Source organism: Buceros rhinoceros, unplaced genomic scaffold, assembly GCF_000710305.1.
Source record: "Buceros rhinoceros silvestris isolate BGI_N320 unplaced genomic scaffold, ASM71030v1 scaffold6698, whole genome shotgun sequence".
NCBI classification, from domain to species: Eukaryota; Metazoa; Chordata; class Aves; order Bucerotiformes; family Bucerotidae; genus Buceros; species Buceros rhinoceros.
In genome coordinates, this window is record NW_010428512.1 from 1 (window position 1) to 21,135 (window position 21,135).

General features: G+C 43.4%; 1 protein-coding gene across 1 annotated transcript; it reads left to right on the plus strand.

The window, feature by feature from the left end:
* Positions 1 to 1,256: 1,256 nt before the first annotated feature.
* On the plus strand, positions 1,257 to 15,203 carry RNMT (RNA (guanine-7-) methyltransferase). Its single transcript, XM_010142303.1, has 10 exons — positions 1,257 to 1,484; positions 2,856 to 2,988; positions 4,448 to 4,570; positions 5,296 to 5,411; positions 7,332 to 7,513; positions 8,070 to 8,234; positions 8,973 to 9,090; positions 11,396 to 11,497; positions 13,388 to 13,421; positions 14,927 to 15,203. The coding sequence occupies exons 1-10, from the start codon at positions 1,257 to 1,259 to the stop codon at positions 14,962 to 14,964; spliced, it is 1,239 nt and encodes a 412-aa protein (XP_010140605.1). The 3' UTR covers positions 14,965 to 15,203.
* The last annotated feature ends 5,932 nt before the right edge of the window (positions 15,204 to 21,135 follow it).

Sequence of the window (21,135 nt, forward strand, 5' to 3'; positions counted from 1 at the left end):
TCTCCCTTGCCCTGCTGCCCACGCTGCTGGGAATGAGCCCAAGACATGGTTGGCTTCTGGGCTGCAAATGTGCATTGATTGCTCATGTCCAGCCTGTCATTCACCAACACCCCCAAGTCCTTCTCCTCTGGGCAGCTCTCCATCCCTCATCCCCAGCCTATGCTGATAGCGGGGATTGCTGTGACCCAGGTGCAGAACTTTGCACTTGGTCTTGTCAGGCTCATGAGTTTCACACGCGCCCACTTCTGCAGCTTGTCCGGGTCTCTCTGGATGGATCCTGTCCCTCAGGCAAGTCAGCAGCACCTCTCAGCTTGATGTCATCTGCAAACTTGCTGAGGGTGCCCTCGATCCCAGTGTCTGTGCCATTGATGAAGATATGAAACAGCACTGGTCCCAGTATGGACTCCTGAGGGATTTTGAGCTCTACAGCTTTTCTTCTGATGAAGCTGCCTTTGGGTGCCTGTTTGCCACCACTGGTTATCAGATTCTGATCACTTCTAAATTTGGGCCTTAAAAGCATCTGGGAAACTGCTTGGAAGAGCTGGGTGAAGTGAAGAAAGCGTGTGTTGCTTTGTTGGAAGTGTGAGTTAGGTGCTGTACTGTGGTGGAAAAATGATTTCCATAAGCCATCTGTGGTGGCCATCGGTTCTGAGGAAAGCTGTTCTGGGTTTCTGTGTGGTGGTCCCCTCCTGACGGTGGTGTGAAGAAGGACATGATGTGCTGGAGACTAAACGAGCTTCGTAGCAGTGATTTGCAGTCCTGCGGACTGCATCAGTAGTTGCGGCGGTGCAGAATTTCAGTTACAGTTGGAGATTCCTTGTCTTGGTGAAGCTCGAGGCACAGTGGATGTTCTCGGCAAACCTGAAAACCTACAACTGATAGGAAGATTTCCTCTTAAACCAAGTAACACGTTGCAGTTGAATCATGAGAGAGAACGAAAAAGACTCAGACACGAAGAGTAAAGATGTATTTTAAGTTGATCTTACTATGATGAGAGTTCTCTGAAACCCCTCGTACTTTTGTGCGCTGTCTTTATTAACCAACAGCCGGGGTCTGTACGTTGTCTGGGGCAAAGGCTTGTTATTTTTTTATAACGCCGTGTCTCGGGTTTTTATAAAACCCATCACGGGTCCAGAGTTATGATTGAAAGTCACAGCCATAACCACGCATCACTGAAAATAGTCAGGGGGTTGTTTTTTCTCCCCCTCTGTAGATTTCCGTTCTGAGCAGTGGACAAGGAGACCGACCTGTCAAAAATGGCTGATTTGACCAAGACGGAAGAACAGGACGTGGAGAAGAGTGTGGATGAAGAGGTGGAGAAAACCCCTCGTACTTCAGAGGCAGATTCAGGTGTCGGTTGGGAAGGCGATAGTTCAGCTTCAGTGCACTCTGCTGAGAAGGAGAAAGAAGTTGAGAGCGATCATCAGGGCAGCGGAACAAAAAAGAGGAATTTAGATCTTGAAGATGAACCTCGTAAGAAATTGGTGAGTATCATCTATGTCCCGTTATGTTCAACTCCTTGTTTCAAAGCCTAAGGAAAAGATTGAATATATTTATGCTGAACATTTGGAAACCCCAAACATCAAAGTTTGTGGGTAGCTTCGTTGTGGAGTAACAGGCGCATAAGTGATGTCGGGCTTAACGGAGGAGAAAGAGGGTCACGGGAATGGTAAGAAACCTGATCCCAGCACACGCTTAGTCAAGGTGTATTTTATCTAAGCATAATTCGAAAATGTCTTTGACCGAACGTTGTGTTCCTCTGTTCGGAATTTTTCCAGGATGATAATTTATGGGTGAGCAGTCTGGTACAGTAAAGGGGAGCCCTTGGTTGTGGTAGGGACACTGTTAACCCTTCCACCTTTTTAATAAGGTAGTTCTGGGGTAGTGCTGTGCATTAAAATGAGTTGAACCATCTTCTCCCTTGAGGAGCTGCTGCCTGAATAGTAGAATTCCGGGCTGTTGGCTTGGGTAGTAGCTGCTGGGTGAATTCACACTGGCTGGGGCTTTATAGTGTGTTTATGGGTTTTAAGTGCGAATCCTTCATTCGAGTTTGTACTGTTACCTCAGACACTTCTGTGCCTCGCAGAACTTACGTTGGGTCTCCACATTCTGTTACTTTGCATTTTGTTCGGAATTGATTTCAATTTCATATAGGCAATGAAAGATTATTTTTAAGGTGAAGAAACGTTAGGATCGTAATATCTGGGTATTGGCTGCTTCTCTGTGTCTGTCACATGGGACAGAAATCTCTTGGAGTAGGCATTTCTACTGCTGTTAGGTGTTAAGTGGGATACATTGTCAAGTCTTTACTCTCGTTCTCTTACCATGGGCTGCCTAAAGCTCTGGCAGTGGGATCATCGAGGTAGGGCTTTATGTGACAGCAGCTAGTTGGCATTTTGGTTAAATTGGCAGTTTATACATTTCTGTTAGATGTAAACCCTAAATTTCTGAAACTGGATTTTTGAAGAAGCTTAAAGTTTCTGGAGGAGGAACATCCTCTTCTTCAGTCCAGGCTGAAGGGGAATGAAACGGATTCTTCGAGAGTGGTGAGAGTATTAGTGAGCTGAAAGTTAAGTGTTTCTGTGAGGTAAATATGCTGGGCATAACCCATCAGAAATTACTCGGACCTACTGACAAGGGGATTCAGTTTTTAAGGGTGTTGTCTCTGATAATGCGAGTGCTGACGTCAGTACCAGGACAGATACAGAAAATGTTTTTATATATATATTTATAATGATGGTGCTTTTCATACTGTTACTTCTTTACTTTCTTAAATCCTTGAAGTGAACATATGTCTTTGGATTATGCGGAAAAGAATTTGCTGCTTAAATCTATTCCTTCTCCCATTTCTTCAGTGTGAGACGGGCCATGGGCAAGCTGTAGCTGCACATTATAATGAGCTTCAGGAGGTTGGGTTGGAAAAACGCAGCCAGTCTCGCATATTCTACCTCCGAAACTTCAATAACTGGACAAAGAGCGTCCTCATTGGTAAGCTTCCTTTACTGATTGCAGAGACTTTAATAAGATGTACTAATTTTTGTATCCAATGTACCTTTTTTCTGCTTTCTGATGGTGTTATGGCACTTTGTCTCTTAATACATAGGAGGACTTTCAAGGGCAATGAAACATCTGTATTTATGTTTATTTTGTGTCTCTGTGATACTGTTTTACTTTGTTGGAGTGCCAAATGTACGCTGCAGTTTTAAAGATCAACTGACCTGAAAACTAGGAAGAGTTCATACTGTTCTTCTTCATGACATTTTTAAAGAGAAAGGTGCAGCTTTACATCACGAAGAATTCATCTGTTCTTGTAAGATCGAGCTGTTCTTGTTGTTTAAATCTATCTCAAATAATTCCTTAGCCATTTTTCTCAGAGCAGTCTGCCCTCAGGTCTTGATTTAGTGATTCTGCAGGAAACCTGACCACATAAATATTTTCTGTATTACCCATAGTCAATGATTTAAAAGATGAAAAACTAGAGGATTGTGATGGCTTGGATGTAGATCTTCAAGAATCAGCAGCCTTTCCTGAAAGGCAAAGTCTGCTCTCCCGCAAATTAATTCCAAAGTGAGGAAACAAATCCATCAAATATCTGCAAACAAAGGAAAGAATTATCAGCGCAGCACCACAGATTCGTGAAGAGGGATCTGTGCCAGGAGATGTTGGCACCGTTTCTCTTACAGCAGAACAAAAAGCAGCACGCGATCGGCGCAGTTCGAAGCAGCATTGCGGTTTATGTAAAGCTGTTCCTGAAGCTGGTGTGGAAGCTTTTCCGTCACAATGAATTTCAGGATTGTGGTGTTATGGCAGTTGTATAAAAACATATTTCACGTCTCGTACTGTGAAGAAAAGTTGCCATCATGTTGATAGGTTTTGCATAATATGCCAACAGCAGTCAGAGCAGAGATAATCTCGACAGAGTGGAGATAGAGGAGAGAGAGAAACTGGTGTACGGAGGGTGAAAGGACAGCGGGCACGTAGCTAACGTTTCTGCAAGGCCTAGGAGAGCGAGTGGAAAACTTGAGGTTCTTTTCGGAAGTGACTGCAAGGAAGTGGTGTGGCTGATGTGTTTAACTGGCTTGTACTCTTCTGCAAAACCGTTCCCATACTTCCAAATCACATCTGCCTTTGTTATGAAGGTGATGAAAGGGAGCTCTGTTTCCCTCCTGACGCAGAGGGCCGTTGTTTAACGATATGCAATTTTTCCTTGGCCAGGGAAACAGTTCAGAGCTCCGGTGCCGTGACATGCAAAGCACATTAAACACAGAAAATATTCATTATCTTCTCCATAGTTTTAGAAGTTTGTGGTTCCTTTCATCATTAGTGGTTTCTAGGAAAAGAGGTTTAGGTTTTAAAATTCCCAAACCCAGTGGCCCTTGAGGCTTCTCTGTACCCTGTAGGTGAGTTACAGAGAGCTGGGTAACCTTCTCTCTTTTTATTTTTTCAGGTGAATTTATAGACCGGGTACGACAGAAAAAGAGTGATATAACCGTTTTGGATCTAGGATGTGGCAAAGGTGGAGACTTACTGAAGTGGAAAAAAGGCAGAATAAAAAAGCTTGTCTGTACTGGTAAGAAGAGGCGCTCGCTTTCCAGGGAACGGATGTCGGTGTTTTAAGGGGAAACCATAGACACGTATGTTTGCTTAGGTGTTGGGAGGGAGATACCATCTTCCCTTTCCCCAAAAGCATCCCAAGGATAATCAGAGGGAGTATTACTTAATTTCAAATTTAATTGGACACTAACATTTCATAAAACTTGGTTGTCAGCCTTCAAATACAGTTAATTGCTTTACTTACAAAGGGGATTTATTGCCTATTGTTGGTTTTGAAATTTGTGCCAACTATTATTATTCAGTGAGACTCGATGCGTGAGAGGAACAGTATTAAAAATAAAATTTAAAAATTCCCATCATGCAATATATCAGTGTATGTCAGAATTAATTAGTAGTTAATCAGTATCCATCCCTTGAGATGTCGGAGGCTGACTTTGCCCTTCTGTGGGTGGGAGCTTTCCAGAATCTTCAGATTACAGCTTTTGTCTTGAAGTAAAGACTGAAAATGACAAAGAGTTACAGTCCTAAATGCTTCCTGCAAATTAATTCCTTAAATTCTCCAAATTGGAAATAAGACTGTTTGTTCCCCTCAGAGTGTAACTGAAGGTCAGCTGTTATCCCTGCCATAATGGATCTGCTGTGTTGCAGCAATCACTCCAATTTTCTTGTCTGGGCACCAGCTTACACACTGCTTATTTATTTATCGATCTATTCATTTTGAATTTCTCTTTCCGTGTGTAGATATCGCTGACATTTCTGTGCAACAGTGCAGGCAGCGATACGAAGACATGAAAGCCCGGTGTCGTTACAACGAGCATATTTTTGATGCAGAATTTATCCAAGCGGATAGTACCAAGGTACAGTTCTTCTGCTCCGTAATACTTTGGAGATTTAACGTTCCTCTGCTACGTATAGGAAGTGATGGTGGTGGTGTACTATTTTGGACATGTATATTTTTAAGATCAGGTTGTTGTACTATCAGGAGAATCAACCACGTGGCTGCTGAGAAGTTGTGTAAGGTGTAGTTATGTGCGTTTCCTGACTGTTCTACTGCGTAACATTCTTGAAGCCTGATTGGCTTTTGCAGATGATAAATCTGGTGCTTGCAGTTTCTTTCACTTGACAAGGGGAAGGGAATGACTACTCACCTCTGGAGTTCTGGGAGCCACCCTGAGATATTGGAAACTGTCTTGGTGAATGTGTTTTTATGAATAAGGGACATTTTCTGAGTCGACTTGTGCATTTTGTTTATCCCAGTGGTTTTTTTTTCTAGCAGCATTTTAATTACTTTAATGCAAACTTCAAAACTTGTGTGATAGAGCAGATTTCTTAGATTGTCTGGAGGTGGTAGTGAGAGGCTTAGGAGATAGTCTCGTACCCAGCACTGCTTTTGCTTCCGAGAAGTGCAGGCTGAGAGCGCCCTGGTGATGCAGGCTGAGGGACAGAGCCTGCCTGCTTCCAGCATATCTCTGGAAAGGCTGAACCTGCTCTTTCCAGCCTTGCAGGACAAGTTATTCGCTTGAATTCTTGGTTGCCTCCCCTTCTGAGGAATGCAGTCTGTTACAGGTTCCAGGTCCTATCTCTTGGCTCAAAATTACAGTCAGGGAGAGAGGAGAGAGCCTTGGCCAGGACAGAAAGGCTGCTGTTACAGCTCAGTCTTACATGCACTTGTATTTTCTGTTGCACACTCTGTTCTGTCTGTCCGTGCACACAGAAGTGCACCTCCCTGACTTTGTACCTCTATCATCTGTGTTGTATGTACTGCAGAATCTCAATCTTGCGGCTTGTCTAATCCCTCCCACCTCTGTTTCTCAGTTTCCTGTATCCCTTTCTCAAAACGTGGAGGGGCAGTAAAGTAACAGATAAAATTGCTGTGATGGGTATATGAAGTCTGTTTTTGTCTTGCCACACACAGAACATTGACAGTATGTGGCACGAACTGGTAGAGTCTGGGAATGAGTGGATGGATGGGAAGTCTGGGAGAGAAGAGAAACTCAGGTAGAATTGTTAAATAAGAAATATTTTACGTACAGAACACCTATCATGGGCTTTGGGGAGAACGTGAGCTCCTGTGTTATTTACGACGCTCCTAGTATTGTGTCAAAGATGCCTGATTAAGAAGAGTTCGGGGACTGCTGAGTACAGGGTCAAACTGTGGCAAGCTTTAACCTGACAAATTTCAAATGCTTCAGATTCTTCAGAGTTACTAGTTACTTGCTCTGCGCTGGGGAGGAGTATGTCGATACGTGTGTATGTAGGTGTACAAGAATGAAGGCAAATACAGCTTGTGGGCAGGGCCAACTGCCACGTTTGAAACAACTCCTCCTCCTCTCAGTTATGTGTTTAATGGGTCAGTTCTCATTATAGAGACTTAGTAAACAGAAAAATAATTTCATAACAATATTTTTTCCAGCTAAATCATGGCCAGTTATAAACCCTCAGCTGTAAAGTATTTCCGGAAACTCTTTGGTAACTAACCTCGAGTTTTGGCCTTTCAGGTGCAGTGGTGTTACTTGACCACACGGAAGGAAGTTTTGGACATAACTTTGAAATGTGTGTTTCATGTTTGTTCCCGAATGGTTTCTGTGCAGCAGAGGACTTGTCCTTACTCCTTCTTACCTTTTTCATTTTGTCCTTGTTGGACTTGTGAGGGAATGGGGGCTGAAAGGAAAAACTTGAAAGAATTATGGGAGAGGCCTATTTGTGGGAAGATTTAAGTGACTCATGCTTGTTTCTGTAGCTTTTCTTACAACCTTTTTCTTTTTAATCTGTTTCAGGATCTCTTGTCTTCCAAGTACAGTGATCCAGATATGCGCTTTGACATCTGCAGCTGTCAGTTTGTTTACCATTACTCATTTGAGACGTATGAGCAGGCTGACACGATGCTTAAAAACGCTTGTGGGAACCTCGCTCCTGGAGGGTATTTCATTGGCACCACTCCAAATAGCTTTGAACTTGTGTAAGTACTTTTATATTTTATTATTCTTCCAAAAGCCGGTGAAGCACTCACTGTTAAGTGACAGTCGTTCTTACGGTGCTCTGGTTTATTTTTGTGCAAACAACAGCAAGTTTATTGTAACAATTCTGGATTCTAGTCAGGAAAATCTCATGACCTTGACTCAAACAGGAAAATCTGTACTAGTCCTTGTCTCTTCTGGTACAGCGTATAGATGTTCATGTATAAACCCTCTGTAATGACTTAAATAGTGTCAAAATAGCCACAGCCTGGGGAGTAACTGTGGTTGTTCCAAGAAGCCCAGACTGTGTCTGCTCTAAAGGTTAATTTCCTAGGTCTGCTGAGTCCTCGGTATATTGTATAGGAGTGGTAAAACCTCGTGTGCTGCTTCTCTATTTTTGTTGTTTCATTGCCTTACCGGATAAGGGAGTGGGAAACTACAGAGATCACTGAATGCTGAGTACTGGGAGAAACTCTTCCAGGCCTCTTGTGCGGAGTTTTCTCTGCCTGTTAAATTAAAACCTAGTTCATCAATGTTTGTTTATATCTCATTTCACAGGAAGCGACTCGAGGCTTCAGAAACAAACTCATTTGGGAATGAGGTGTACAGTGTGAAATTTGAAAAGAAGGGAGAATATCCCTTGTTTGGCTGCAAGTATGATTTCCACTTGGAAGAAGTGGTTGATGTCCCTGAGTTCTTGGTTTACTTTCCATTACTGGAAGAGTAAGTTAAGTTGTGAATTCTTTACACAGTGAGTGAAAGCTGTAAAACATAATAAGCATTTGTTTAGTTCGTGTGTCTTTGCGTAATACTTGCAGAAAATTGTATTTTGGCTTTCTTAGTATATTTTCCAATGCTTCATTTTTGTTGTTGCTCCAAATGCAGAGTTTTCCTGCCTTTCCATCCATCCACAACTGTCATCTGTCTGTTGCGCTCAGTTGAAGGTGCTCTGGTCAACATCTGTGAAGACTTAAACTAGGTCTCACATGAGAATGTCTGCGTCTGATATGTTGGATCTCAGTAAACCTTTAGGGCTGTCGACTTTTTCTTCTTTAATCTTAACTGTTTGGGGAGCTTCGTTCTACCTTTCTTTACTCCTTCATCGAGCCTTCTTGCATATCCTCTTCATCGTTTTACCTGTTTCTTGTCTTCTCTAACTTCTTTTGGACATTTGTAGGATTTTTGCTGTGACTTATTTTTTCATCCTCTAAATCTGTGAGTGCCCTTCTGTGTGTTGGAAGAAGAGACATTTTCCTATGCAAATATTTTTGTCCTAATTAAAAAAAGTAGAGTTTGTGGTGCTAGTGCAGTTATTTTCATCTAAATACCTCTGCTAAAAAAACAGTGTAGAAAGAGAGTAATCCTAGTGAATACCATAAGATGTCACTGTGGCTTAACACTGTTCCTTTGAAAATAAAACAATAATTTTGTGGATTCCCTAATTAAGCTTATTGTTGGCAGAATGGCGAAGAAGCACGGGATGAAATTAGTCTACAAAATGACATTTCGAGAATTCTATGAAGAAAAAATCAAGAACAACGAGCATAAAATGCTGTTAAGGAGGATGCAGGCCTTGGAGGTAAATATGGAGTTAATTTCTGTTTAAATAGCTTTTTATGTCTTGTTAATTATTTGTGCAATAATTGAAGTTCCTGTTGCGAACGTTGCACTATTAATTGAGGGCTACCAATAGAAGAATTAAACTCCTGTGGCTGAAAGTATGAATTGACCTTGACTGGCTGCCGGACACTCATCAACCTGCTCTCTCATTTCATCTTCCTAACAGGAAAGGGGGAGAATGTAAATAAAACTTGTGGGTTAAGATAAAGACAGGGAAGTTGCTTAGTAATTACTGTCATGGGTAAAATTGACTAAACTTGGAGATTAATTTAATTTGTTACCTATAAAAGAAAAAAAAAAAGAGTAGGATGGTGAGGAACAAAGACAAACCTAAAACCACCTTCTCCCCTACCCGCTGCTTGTTCCTAGTCTCAGCTTCACTCCTTTGCTCCTGACCTTCCTGCCTCGTCTCCCTGCCCAGAGCGATGGGGAGTGAGGGTTGTGGTCAGTCCGTAACACTTTGTCTCTGTCTCTCCTTCCTCTTCACGCTTTTCCTCTGCTCTAGTGTGGGGTTCCTCCAGTGGGATACAGTCCTTCTCAGACCGCTCCTGTGTGCGTTTTCTCCATTGGGTACAGTCCTTCAGGAACAGGCTGCTCCAGCATGGGTTCGTTCTTCATGGGGTTGCAGCTCCTGTCAGAAAACCTGCTCCTGGTTGGGCTCTTCTCCACAGACCACAGGTTCTGCTAGGAGCCTGCTCCTGCATGTGGTCTCCATAGGCTGTGGCTTCCTTCAGGGCACGTCCACCTCCTGTGATGGGGGGGTCCTCCATGGGCTGCAAGTGGATGTCTGCTCCACTGTGGTCCTCCATGGGCTGCAGAGAAAACCTTCATCACCATGATCTTCTCCAGGAGCTGCAGAGTTGTTTCTTTGGTGCTTGGAGCACCTCCTTGCCCTCCTTCTCTGGCCTGGGTGTCTGCAGGGTAGTTTCACATTTTTCCTCAATCGTCTCTTGTAGATGTTGTGCAGGTTTTTTGCCCTTTCTGAAACGCGCTTTCCCACAGATGCCCCACTCATGGCTGAGGGGGCCAGCCATACCCTGTGGTGGCTCCCAGCTGGGAGAACTTGACCGTGTGTGGCACGAGGCAGCCCCAGCCTCCCCTCGCAGAGGCCACCTCTGCAGCTTGTCTCAGCCATCACCTGGGCATCAGCACTCACTAGAGTGATTCAGTTTTGTAGGTAAAATTTCAATTTTGAGGCACGTTTTTGTTTTCATGAAGTAGAAGCAGAAGAATCATGTTGGTGTCAGGCAGTGGTAACCACAATCCGTTTCTTCTCAGCAGAGAGACTGAAACCTGGATCTTTGTGTAAGGAATGTCAGTTGAAAAGGCAGAGAAATAATTGTTGTAGGAATAAAAGGACAGGCTGTGTTTGTAGAAGAAAATGGTACTTCACTGTAACTGAGCTTATGGTTTTGCCCAATGTTGTTGCTTTTTTTCATCCTGAAGCTCTTATCCTGGATGACTGTAGCAGCTTCAGAGAAGCTTTTCAATACCATCTCCAAGGCTTTGGTTTTACTCACAGTTCTCTGTCCTTCCCTCCTCCCTCAAACAGTAGAATTTTTCAGCACAAAACTATCAGGTCGAGCATCTGGTGACTTATTAAACTGAGTCACGTGGGCTGAGGTGGGCTTGACCGTCCCTGTTGACTCTGACAGTGACAGTGCTTTGTATGGGCTCATTTGCCAGTAGCGTGACACCGCCTTTGACATAGCAGCTTCATTATTAGTAAAAGTGAGAGCTGACTTAATTTAGTGGCCCCTTACAGCTGAGGATGGCCTCATTAAGTACAGACCATTATGGAGTAACTGTCTTCCTAAATAAGAACATACTAGTTTTGAAGAATCAGTTTTATGCTTGTGTTACAGCTCCTGAGTGGTGGCGAAGCATTTTAAGCGTTCTGTTTGCAATCGTAGTTGCTCATTTCTTAGTAGTTCTGCATAAGAGGCTGGTTTGTTCGGCTGCTGTTCCAAGAGGGGGTTTATCTCGGTAACGCTCATAGTGAGCTGTGCACGGAGGATAATGTCTGTGGTTATTCTGTTTCCCTTGAGTCGCAGACATAAGGATAAAAGTTGATTTCTAAATCCTGGGCGTTGGGAAATAGGGGATATCAGACCTGAGCTTGTAGGTGCAATGAAGGAGAGATCTGTTCTTAAGATCCTCTTAATAACTACTGGCCTCCGTTCTGGCCTGTGTTGTGACAAACCCCTGACTAATGTGTCTTACTACACAATTAATATTTTTTCTTATTGTTTCTCTGTTTCCAGCCTTTCTCTACATTTGGCGATTCCAGGCTCGTTTCTGATAAACCTGACGATTACGAGCATGCAAACGAGTTCATCAAAGATGGCAAAGCAAAGGTACCGTTGGTAAGTTCCTTCTTACTTCACTAGAACAAATGGTGTCTAAAATTGAGGTCCTGACCTTTCAGTCACCTGGTGGCTGCTTCTTTACAACAGGGAAAGGATATTTTGTCATCTTTTCCTTGGCACCTGTGCTGACATAACTGCTTAGCCTGAAGAATTTTCTTGTGTTCTGGATCTTCTCAGTAGTGATTTAAAGCTTTAGTTTTCTTCTTTCGATCCTCCAACAGGAGGGTTGAAACCTTTCTTCATAGTGCTGTATGTATTTGAAATCTTAAATGCTGTTTTTTATTCTCTTTTTGGGTGGAGAAGATCCGGCTCCCTTCTCAGCCAATTTTATTAAAGTTCTGTAAATGCTATTTTTAAAAATCTTCTGTACTTATTTTGTTTTTTTAAAACAATGCTCCTGGAATTAGACTAGTCCAACGTGCATAAAACTAAATCCATATGTTTCCACCCTCAATTTTGTTAAATATACATGTTCTGGAATGAAAAGAAACTTCCCGTGTGATGATCGTAATCTTACCTTGTATAAACTTAGTCTGCCATCCCGCCACATGTTTTTCTGCATTTCTTCTGTTTTGGCAGCTCAATTTATGACTTCAGAAATCAAAGAATACTGACCCATCTTTAATGGAGGCTGTATTAGGTTTTAGATCAGCGATCCAATTAAATATCGTTTTTCTGCTTCTAGTCCTGTCTCCCAAAGCACCTGCTGCCTTTCTGAGCTTGCTGGCTTTCTCATGGTTGTTATAAAGGGTTTTCCTTTCGCAGGACAGGCAGTGCCTGCTGCAGTGTTTCCCCAGGAGCTGCTCCTCTTGGCTAGTGCCTCTGCAGCTGTAGCCAGGCTGCGGGGCAACATATTCACAGTTGTTCAGCACAGCACAGAGCTGCGAGTTTGCTTCGCTCTGCATTTGGGGAGTCAGCCTGGAGGGAAACCTCACCAAGGCTTGGTTTCACCTAACTATTCATGCTGGATGGTTCCTGATAAGCAATGTTGGCTGTCTCAGTCTGAACTTTAGGTCTTTTTTTTGTGTTGAGGCTTTTTGACCAGAGACAACCAAAAGTCCGAGTAAAGATTGCAGTTTTAGTAAAACCATATGCAGTTACTGAGAGATGGCATCCGATTTCTTTGTCACAGATGCAGCATGAGGCTGGTCAACTTGAAGTTTTTCCACTTGGGTTTTTCATTTATAGTAATTGGTTTATCTACTGTTCATCTGCTCAATTCCTGAAGAAGTATTCCTTTTACTGTACATAGAAAAAGCCTACATCAAGAGGGAAAAGAAACTTGCTCTCTGTCTTTGAAATCTAAAAATTGTAAAAAGAAAAAATGCTGCTTTTAAGAAATAAGGACATGAGAATGATCAAGTCAGACCAAAGACTGAGCTGGGTTGGGAGTTAGTCTCTTGTGAACAGAGTTTTTGTGGGCTGCAGGGAGGTGTTAGGTGGAGGCAGGCAGTTTTCCCGGGAAAGGTGGCAGCACTGCGATATAGAGCCTGTTCTTGCCTTCTGCACGAGTGATGAGCATCTCGGGCTGCAGAGCAGCCTCAGCCAGGTCAAGTCATGCCAATACGAGGTATGGACTCAGCGTCCTCTGCAGCACAGAGGCATCCAGCCCAACAGACTATTGGCCCTTTCTCCTGTACCCGTGTAATTTAGGTGTGTGCCATCACTGGGGTGTTCCAATTCCCTGCTGTCCTGGTTATTGGAGTTGTAAATATCTGTCACCTACAGTAAAGCTCTTTTAGTCCCTCAACAGTGCGGGCAGTTAGAAGTTGGTCTGTGAAAGACTGGTCATCCTGAGTTAAAACTGATGATTAAAGGTGAGTTAAAGTGGTGTTTTATTGTTTCCTTGAGTTTTGTTGAAACTGTGTTTTTGCCTTTTTTGTCTAGGGAACATTGAGTAAATCCGAATGGGAAGCGACAAGTAAGTATTGTGGTGAACACTCAGTGTTGACAGAATGACTCCTGTGGGAAGTGTGTAAAATAGCGTGTCGGTTACGGAAGAAAACCCAGATTTTAGAACATAGCAAGATTTTCTTACTTGTTATATGTTATTCAGATACCTGTGAATAGATTGTGTAGTGCATGAGTCTCTTGAGACTGGGAGGGAAGTGCATAAAATGGGTTGAACTTTTGCTTTATTTAAGTAGCACAGAAACTTTTGGGTTAAAATAGTTTGGGGAAGCCTTTCTTAGCATGTATGAGACGAGGATGCCAGGGTTAAAGTTTTGCTGGTGTTAGAGGATTAAATACTGTACTTGGTACTCTTGGATATTATACTGGTACCAGTCAACTGGAAAACAAACTCCAGCTGGGACGTACATTCATCAAAAATAATACAAGTCTGTTTTGGGAAGACAAGGACTGAAACTTCAGTCTTTGCCTGTAGTGATACAAGTTTGAGGAAGAAGCAATTAAGATGTGGATGGTGAAGAGGTATTTGAATGTTTGATAGAGGGAGGAGAAAGAAGTCAGTGCCTCAGACACCAAAAAATGACGAACTGATGTTAAATACGTTCTGAAATTTTGTGGAAAACTTCTGACATCCATTTGTTCCAGTGTTGAGCATAATAACCCTCAGATACAAGGGTCTGAGGATTCTAAGTATAAAGATTGATTCCTGGGAAGGTTACGTGGAACTCCATCCGTTCACTCATGGCTGAGGCAGTAAAGGCTCGTCTTGAGAAAAATTTGCAGTGTAGCTATGGCACCTCATCCATTAAAATAAAAGTGGAGTTCAAGTGGAAACTTGTAAATGTTGAATTAGACCCTTGGTCTCAAGGAACTGGTTTAACTTACCTGTCTGGTATGAAGCGTAAGAACACCTGACAGGGGTGGCAGGGATTATATGCCCAGTAAGAGTTTCCAAGGGTGCTGGTGTGGACACTTAGTATCCATTTCTAGAACCAGACTGTTCTGGAGTTGCGACAATGCTGTCTCATGTTTGTAAATATTTCTTCTTTGTCCACCCTAATTGAAAAGAGCAAAAATAGTACTTTTGTACCACGAGTTTATTCATCTTTTAATGAAAAATGAAATTGATGATTTTCCCCCAAGTTGTCCATCACTGTGTGTATGAAGGAGTCTTTAAACTTAGTTGTGTGTGACCAGTGGGTGTTAATTACAGCACAGTGATTTAAGAATTCCATTCACATTCCAGTAGTATCATTAACTGAACTTAGCGTTGCATTAACCGTGTTGGCGGTGTTTCAAATATTTTGCTTTTGTGCATTCTTAGCTGTATTGCGAAAATATGTCTAAAAACCCCGCGCTGGAACCGAATGCTCATCGGGAAACCACCGCACCTTGAATAATTTCAGTAGTCTCCTAACAGGTTGTTTGGGCAGAGTATCAACCTGTTTAGGGTTTGAAACCTTGATCGAGTTGCAGAGGAAGCTGAAATTTTAAATACTCCCTTTTGTGTTTTAGGTATTTACTTGGTGTTTGCATTTGAGAAGCAACTGTGAAACTTCACGTACTGGATGCAGCAAGAGGTGCAAGTTGGAATGATCAGAAATCCACTGCGGCAACTATTTTTTTATGTTTTATTTTGTAATTATCAGAAGCGTGCAGGACACTACCAAAAATTCGAGCAAGCTCATGGTTCTGAGTTCCATGGCCTGTCTGTGACAGCTGGACTTGTGAGTGTATATAGAAGGAAGATTTGAACCCGTCTTTTTAAGCATTTGTAAGCAATCTGCATGCTTGAACTTGACACAACTTTGTCTTAGAAACAAATGGTAGAAAAATAACTTTTGTTGACTTTGATGGTGCAGAATGAGGGCTGAAATACTGTACTGCAGAGCTCAGTTAGTTCATAACGAGATACATCCAGACGTCCAGGGTATGTCCACGGTGCATGCAGAGCCAAGTGGCAAGTAATACCCGAGTCAGTGCAAGTACCTCCGTGCCGTGCTCACGCCTGCAGCGTACATCCACCTGAGTGGTATTCCAGGTGTAAAGTCCCATGATGTTCTTGTTTTTCGTGCTTGCTGATACGTAGTGTCATTTTGTGGTGCTTTCCAGGTTAAACGTTCTGTACAAAACTGCTCAGAAAGAACAGAATTTCTAAAGTTTTAGACCTCTGCGTTTGTTTTCCCAAGTATGACTGTGTGGTAATCACTAACTGCTGCTGAACTTAGATTAATGAACATTTTTTTTTATTGTATTAAAGACTCTCCTGACTTTTTGGTAGCTTTAATGTCTTGTGAAACTTATTAGACAGATCTTAGGATGTGTTTCTTACTTGTTTCATAAAATTGCAGATGCGCTCAGCAGAAAAACGAGCTGTTGGTCGTGATGGGAACCTCACTGCAGTCCCTAAGAAACACGGTGACATAGTGGATCGTGAACCAAAAGAGGAGCTTGTGTAACATTTGAGGTTACTAGAAATTCACTCTGGGAGAGGGGGCTGTGTACGTGTGTACACGCCTGGTGCACCTGGATAGCAGCCCCCAAATTAGAGCCCAATATTTTGTTTTGGGAATATGATAATGATCTAATGATATTGGTAGGCAGAACTGTGCCTAACCACCGTCTGAACTGCCCCTCAGCCTCTCACGGGTGGCTGAGGGATTGCTGGCGTGGTGTCAGCTCTGCTTTCCACGTGCCTGTAGTCACTCACTACTGAAAGATGTGGGTACTTTGTGGTTTTTCTCTCCCTCTTGGGCTGACGGTAGCTGTTGGCTGCTGTTGGCTGGTAGAGTTCACACAGAGCTGTAACAGTAAAGTGATGGTGGTACATGAGTGTTTTGAAAAGTTCTAACAAACCTAGGACAGAACGTTTGTGGGACAGAGTTAGGCATTCAGATTACTTGAGTTTGTAGTTGTGTTGCCTTCCCCCTGTAATTAGGTGATAGCCTTTCTCCGTGACTCCTGATTTTTGGTTTTGTTTGTTGTCTGGAACACCTATAACCTTCACCAAAGCAGCGGAACCACAGTCAGTTCTGCTGCTGAAATTAAGAGAAGACTCTCGTCTGCTAGAATTAGTGCTCATGAAACTAGCTGAAAAATGCCTCCACGTTAGAAGTGCTGAAGTGTTTCACTGAACTGTGCGTTTCAAAACTAGTTTTGTTAGATTTCTTGTATCAAATTTTGTTTGGAAGTACATTGTTACACTATTTTTGGAAGAGATCAAAATAATAAAATGAGGGGAAATACATTGGAGTGTCTCTCCTCTTTTAAACAAATCACAGAATCGCAGAATGTCTGAGGTCGGAAGGGACCCTTGGGAGGTCGTCTGGTCCAACCCTCCCTGCTCAAGCATGTTCATCTACAGCTGGTTGCCCAGGACCATGTCCAGGCAGCTTCTGAATATCTTCAAGGATGGAGAGTCCCCAGCCTTCCTGGGAAACCTGTGCCAGTGCTCGGTCACACTCACAGTGGAAAAAATAAAATGTTTGGAGGGACCCTCCTGTGTTTCAGGTTGTGCCCATTGCCTCTGGTCCTGCCACTGGGCACCACTTGGAAAGATCCTGGCTCCATCTTTGCACGTTCCCTTCAGGTATTTCTATACACTGGTGAGATCCCTCTGGGCCTTCTCTTCTCCAGGGTGAGCAGCCCCAGGTCTCTCAGCCTGTCCTCATGTAAGAGATGCTCCAGTCTCAACATCTCATTTGAGGGGTGCTCCAGGAGATTGGACCCAGTAGTGACCCCTGGGATAATTAGTGGTCTCCCACTAGACTTGGTGCCACTGACCACCACTCTCTGGGACCAGCTGCTCAGCCAGTTTTCAATCCACCTCAGTGTCCATCCAAGACACTGTTAAGAACCTTCCTGAAGTTGAGGTAGATGATATCCATTGCTCTGCCCTCATCTGCCAAGCCAGTTGTTTATTTCATCGTAGAGGTTTATCTGGTTGGCCAAAAATTACTTCCTCTCAGTGACCATTCCTCATGATTTTCATGTGCCTGGAAATCATTTCCAGGATCTGTTGCTCCATCACCTCATCAAGGCTTGCTTCTTGTGCAGGCGTTTTGCCGGGAGCTCCTTGTTCATCCGTGCAGGCCTGCTGGCGTTTTTGCCTGACTTGCTGTTGATTGGGAAGGACCGTTCTTGAGCTCGGAGAACACGACTCCTTGAATATTAACCAGCTTTCTCAGTCCCCCCTTCCCTCCAGGGCATTATCCCATCAGACTCTTATCAAGCAGCTATTTGGAAAGGCCAACGTCTGCTGTCCCAAAGTCCAGCATTCTGCTTGCCTTTTGCTCTGCTCCCTCATCGCAGGATCCTAAACTCCAGTGGCTCATGGTCACTGCAGCCAAGGTTGCCTTTGACCTTCACGTCCCCAACAAGCCTCTTGGTGGTGAGTATGAGGCCCAGCAGAGCACCTCTCCTCATTAGTTCCTCTATCTCTTGGGTCAGGAAGTTGTCATCAATGCTCTTCAGGAACCTCCTGAATTGCTGATGTCCTGCTGTGTTGTCCTTCCGGTAGATACGGAGGACCAGGGCTTGCAAACACAAAGGTGCTTCTAGGTGTCTGTAGAGGGCCTCATCCACTTCTTTCTGGTCAGGTGGCCTATAGCCAACACCCACCTCTCACCTCTTCAGTAACTTCCCCACAAGCCTTCGGTTGGCTGACTGTCCGTCCCAAGGCAGACTGCCATGCGTTCCAGCCGGGTTCTCACGCAAATGGCAACTCCACCGCTTCACCTTGTCTAAAGGGCCTGTATCCCTTCATCCAGCACTCCAGCCATGTGAGTCATTCCCCCGTGTCTCCATGATCCCGGCAAGATCATAGCGCTGCAACGTTTGCTGATACAGTGCAAGTCTTTCCAGTAGCACTGGATGGCTTCAGAGAAGCAATTCGAGGAGTGCAGAGCATCAAGGCCCTCAGGATTGCTGATGAAAAAATGAAGCTGGGGCGTGTCGAAGTTATCTGAGGTGGATGGTTTTCTTGCAATAGAAGGAATTTTGGTAATCCCTTCGATTAAGAAAGGCTGGAGGAGTGATCCATGAAGGGTGCTACGCCACCTCAGTGGTTCAGTTTTGAGATTTGCTTTACTCAGTCGAGGAATTCAGATCAGAAAAGGCAACTTAACTTTGTAGTTGAGTTTATCCCCTCTAATCTAGGTGTAGAGGCATGAGTTGTGACGAGGAGCTAGAATAGGTGCAACCTTTTCCTCTAGTTCCTTCTGTGGTGACAGATGCTTGGGAACTGTGGTAGAACCCAGCTGCTCAGCATGTAGTTGCTGGGGAGAACCAGCACAGCTGAAAAAAGCCATTTTGCACTTAGATTAAATGAATTCCTTGCCTCAGGACACACCTCAGTGTGCCGTGAAAGGGGATGTATGAAAATCCTGTTTCAACTCATCAGTTCAGAGGTTCAAAGGTCCAACGCTTTATACGTATAATGTGCTGATGAAGAGTCAAGTCAAACACAAGCCCTTTCTGTTTAAGATGGATTCAGTGCTCGTGAAAGCTGTGTTTGCCAAGGTAAGGGTGGAAGACTGGTCCAAGAAAAAGGGACCTGGCTGCTGGTGACAGTTTGTCCTTATTTTTTCCTCCCATCTTTCTTTTGAAAGAAGGAGCTGAAACAAAATGTTTCCTCGTCCTGTAGCTGAGGTTTCAGGGTTGCCCAAAGCACTGTAATTGTTCCTCGTGGAGTTTAGGACATTCTGCAACCTTACAGCAAAAATAATGACACAAAATGTTATATTTGTGCAGGAAATGTGTCATGCTTTAGTACGTTACTGTTGTATCGGTGCCACATTGTATTTGCTTTTGTGAATTACACACCCGCGCGGTGGAAATCACTGAAAAGCACTTAAATATGTGCTGTGTGCTGTGCTTAAGTGTCGAGCAAATGCTGCGGGAGGTGGTAGGTTGCCTGATGGAGTGTGTTTGATTGACTTAAGAAGCTTGACTTGCTGCAAATCTTACACCTACTCCTGTTACAATGTTTGAATAGTTTAATTTCCATAATGAGCATCTCAGTCCTTCAACTAAAAGTGTTTTCCTTTTGAGTCATCGTCTATTTAATAAAGCACTCGTCTGTTATCTATTTTTATTAAAAAGAGTAATTATATGCTGTATTCCAACTGCTAAACTGTGTTTGTAGAGACTTTGAAAACAGCTAATTTAGGGAACATTAAGCTGCACAGCAATAAATTCAGAACATCTGCAGAGTAACCAAGGGGCTGATATTAAACCCACGTTTGCAATCCACTTATTGCCAAAGTAATAATGGTTCGTGGGGGGAGAGGGGAGAAATGACTTGGGTAGAATCAAGCAGGACTAACAGTCATCTTGTAATCTCAATCCCTGGTGTTCCTACAGACCTCCTACACTGCCTGGAATGTTTCTGTCATTTGGAGAACAGATGTGAGGCAGGACAAAGTCAACATCATATGCTGGGTTTTGGTAAGTTAAGCATTTTCTGATGGTGCAAAAATGCCGTTTTAGTGGAAGCCATCAGCCCTTCTTCTTGTTATCAAAGCTGGTTCTCAACACTGTTGTCCTCTCGTTCGCTTTGACGTGTCTCCCGGCAATGGAAGTTGGAGGTGTCTGAGCATTTAAGGTCTGACTGCTGTGTGCTGTTAACAGCTGAAGCCCAAGGAAAGGATATTCTTTACATCCATGGGCCATATTTATTCAATAGGCAGCTTCATGGGATTGCAACTGCTCTCACTGAGTCTTACCATCTTGTCCCAATTCATACCAGTTGTGTTTCTGACGAGGGTATGCTTCTGCTCACCCTTAATCAATCACTAATTGTGATTCGATTGGAAATTTACTACTCTTAGCTGTCAAATGAACATCGCCATGGGATTCAGAGGAACAATGTTCATGTTTTCTGGAGCCATTCTTTCTCACTTCCACCTAGGTGCTTGGCTCTTCTTAACTCTTACGGCTTTTCCAAAGTCTTGGAATCAGACCAGCTGATGACTCACCAGCTCCCAAACAGCGACAGCTTCCTCCTCAGTGTGCACGCACTTCTGCTGACTTGACAGCGATGGAATTGTTCTGACTTTAGGCACAAGGATAGTCTTTCTTCGTTGGTTTAAAACTAAAAAAACCTAAATGAAATAATAAACACAAAGACAACCTTGGTTTATGTATAAAACATAACTTTTAAATCTCATATTTTATAGTCCAAGGGGTCTGCTCTGTGGAGCAGCGATTTTCTGGTAGCAGAGTTGTTCTAAATTCTTTGGTCCAAGCAGTCCTTTTCTTTCCTCAGTTTCTTTGCTTTTGACACCTGCCAGTGTCCATCTGTGCAGCAGAGAGCTGGAATGGATGCCTGCTGCTTTATGAAAGAGCTGAACAAATAATAATTGCAGGGTTGGAAATGGTTGGCTTCCTTGCATAATTCATAACAGATTCAGTTAAATAATATTTCTTCAGCTAGAAGCAAATCACTGCTTTCTCTTAACAGCAGCCTCAAGGAAAAATCAGGCTGCCTGAAGAGCGTGTAGGGTCTCCTGCGCCTCGAGTGTAGTGGTACGGACAGTTTGACCTCTTAGAAACTGGGGTAGCTGGGCTGACTGCTGTGAGTCGGAGCCCACAGGAGGCTTTTGGGCAAAAGCGTGGAGCCCCAGCTGTGATAACCAAGGGGCTGATTACACAGCGTGCCGTTTGTCTAATGCTGTGTAACATGCAGTTTATATAAAACATAACACAGTCTGAAAGGAAGATAT

Excerpts from the sequence above, each read along its gene's own strand:
- RNMT (XM_010142303.1), top strand. The coding sequence starts at position 1,257 with ATGGCTGATTTGACCAAGACGGAAGAACAGGACGTGGAGAAGAGTGTG. Across the intron at positions 2,989-4,447 it reads GACAAAGAGCGTCCTCATTG|GTGAATTTATAGACCGGGTA; the intron begins GTAAGCTTCCTT and ends TTATTTTTTCAG. Across the intron at positions 13,422-14,926 it reads ATCCGAATGGGAAGCGACAA|GTATTTACTTGGTGTTTGCA; the intron begins GTAAGTATTGTG and ends TTTGTGTTTTAG.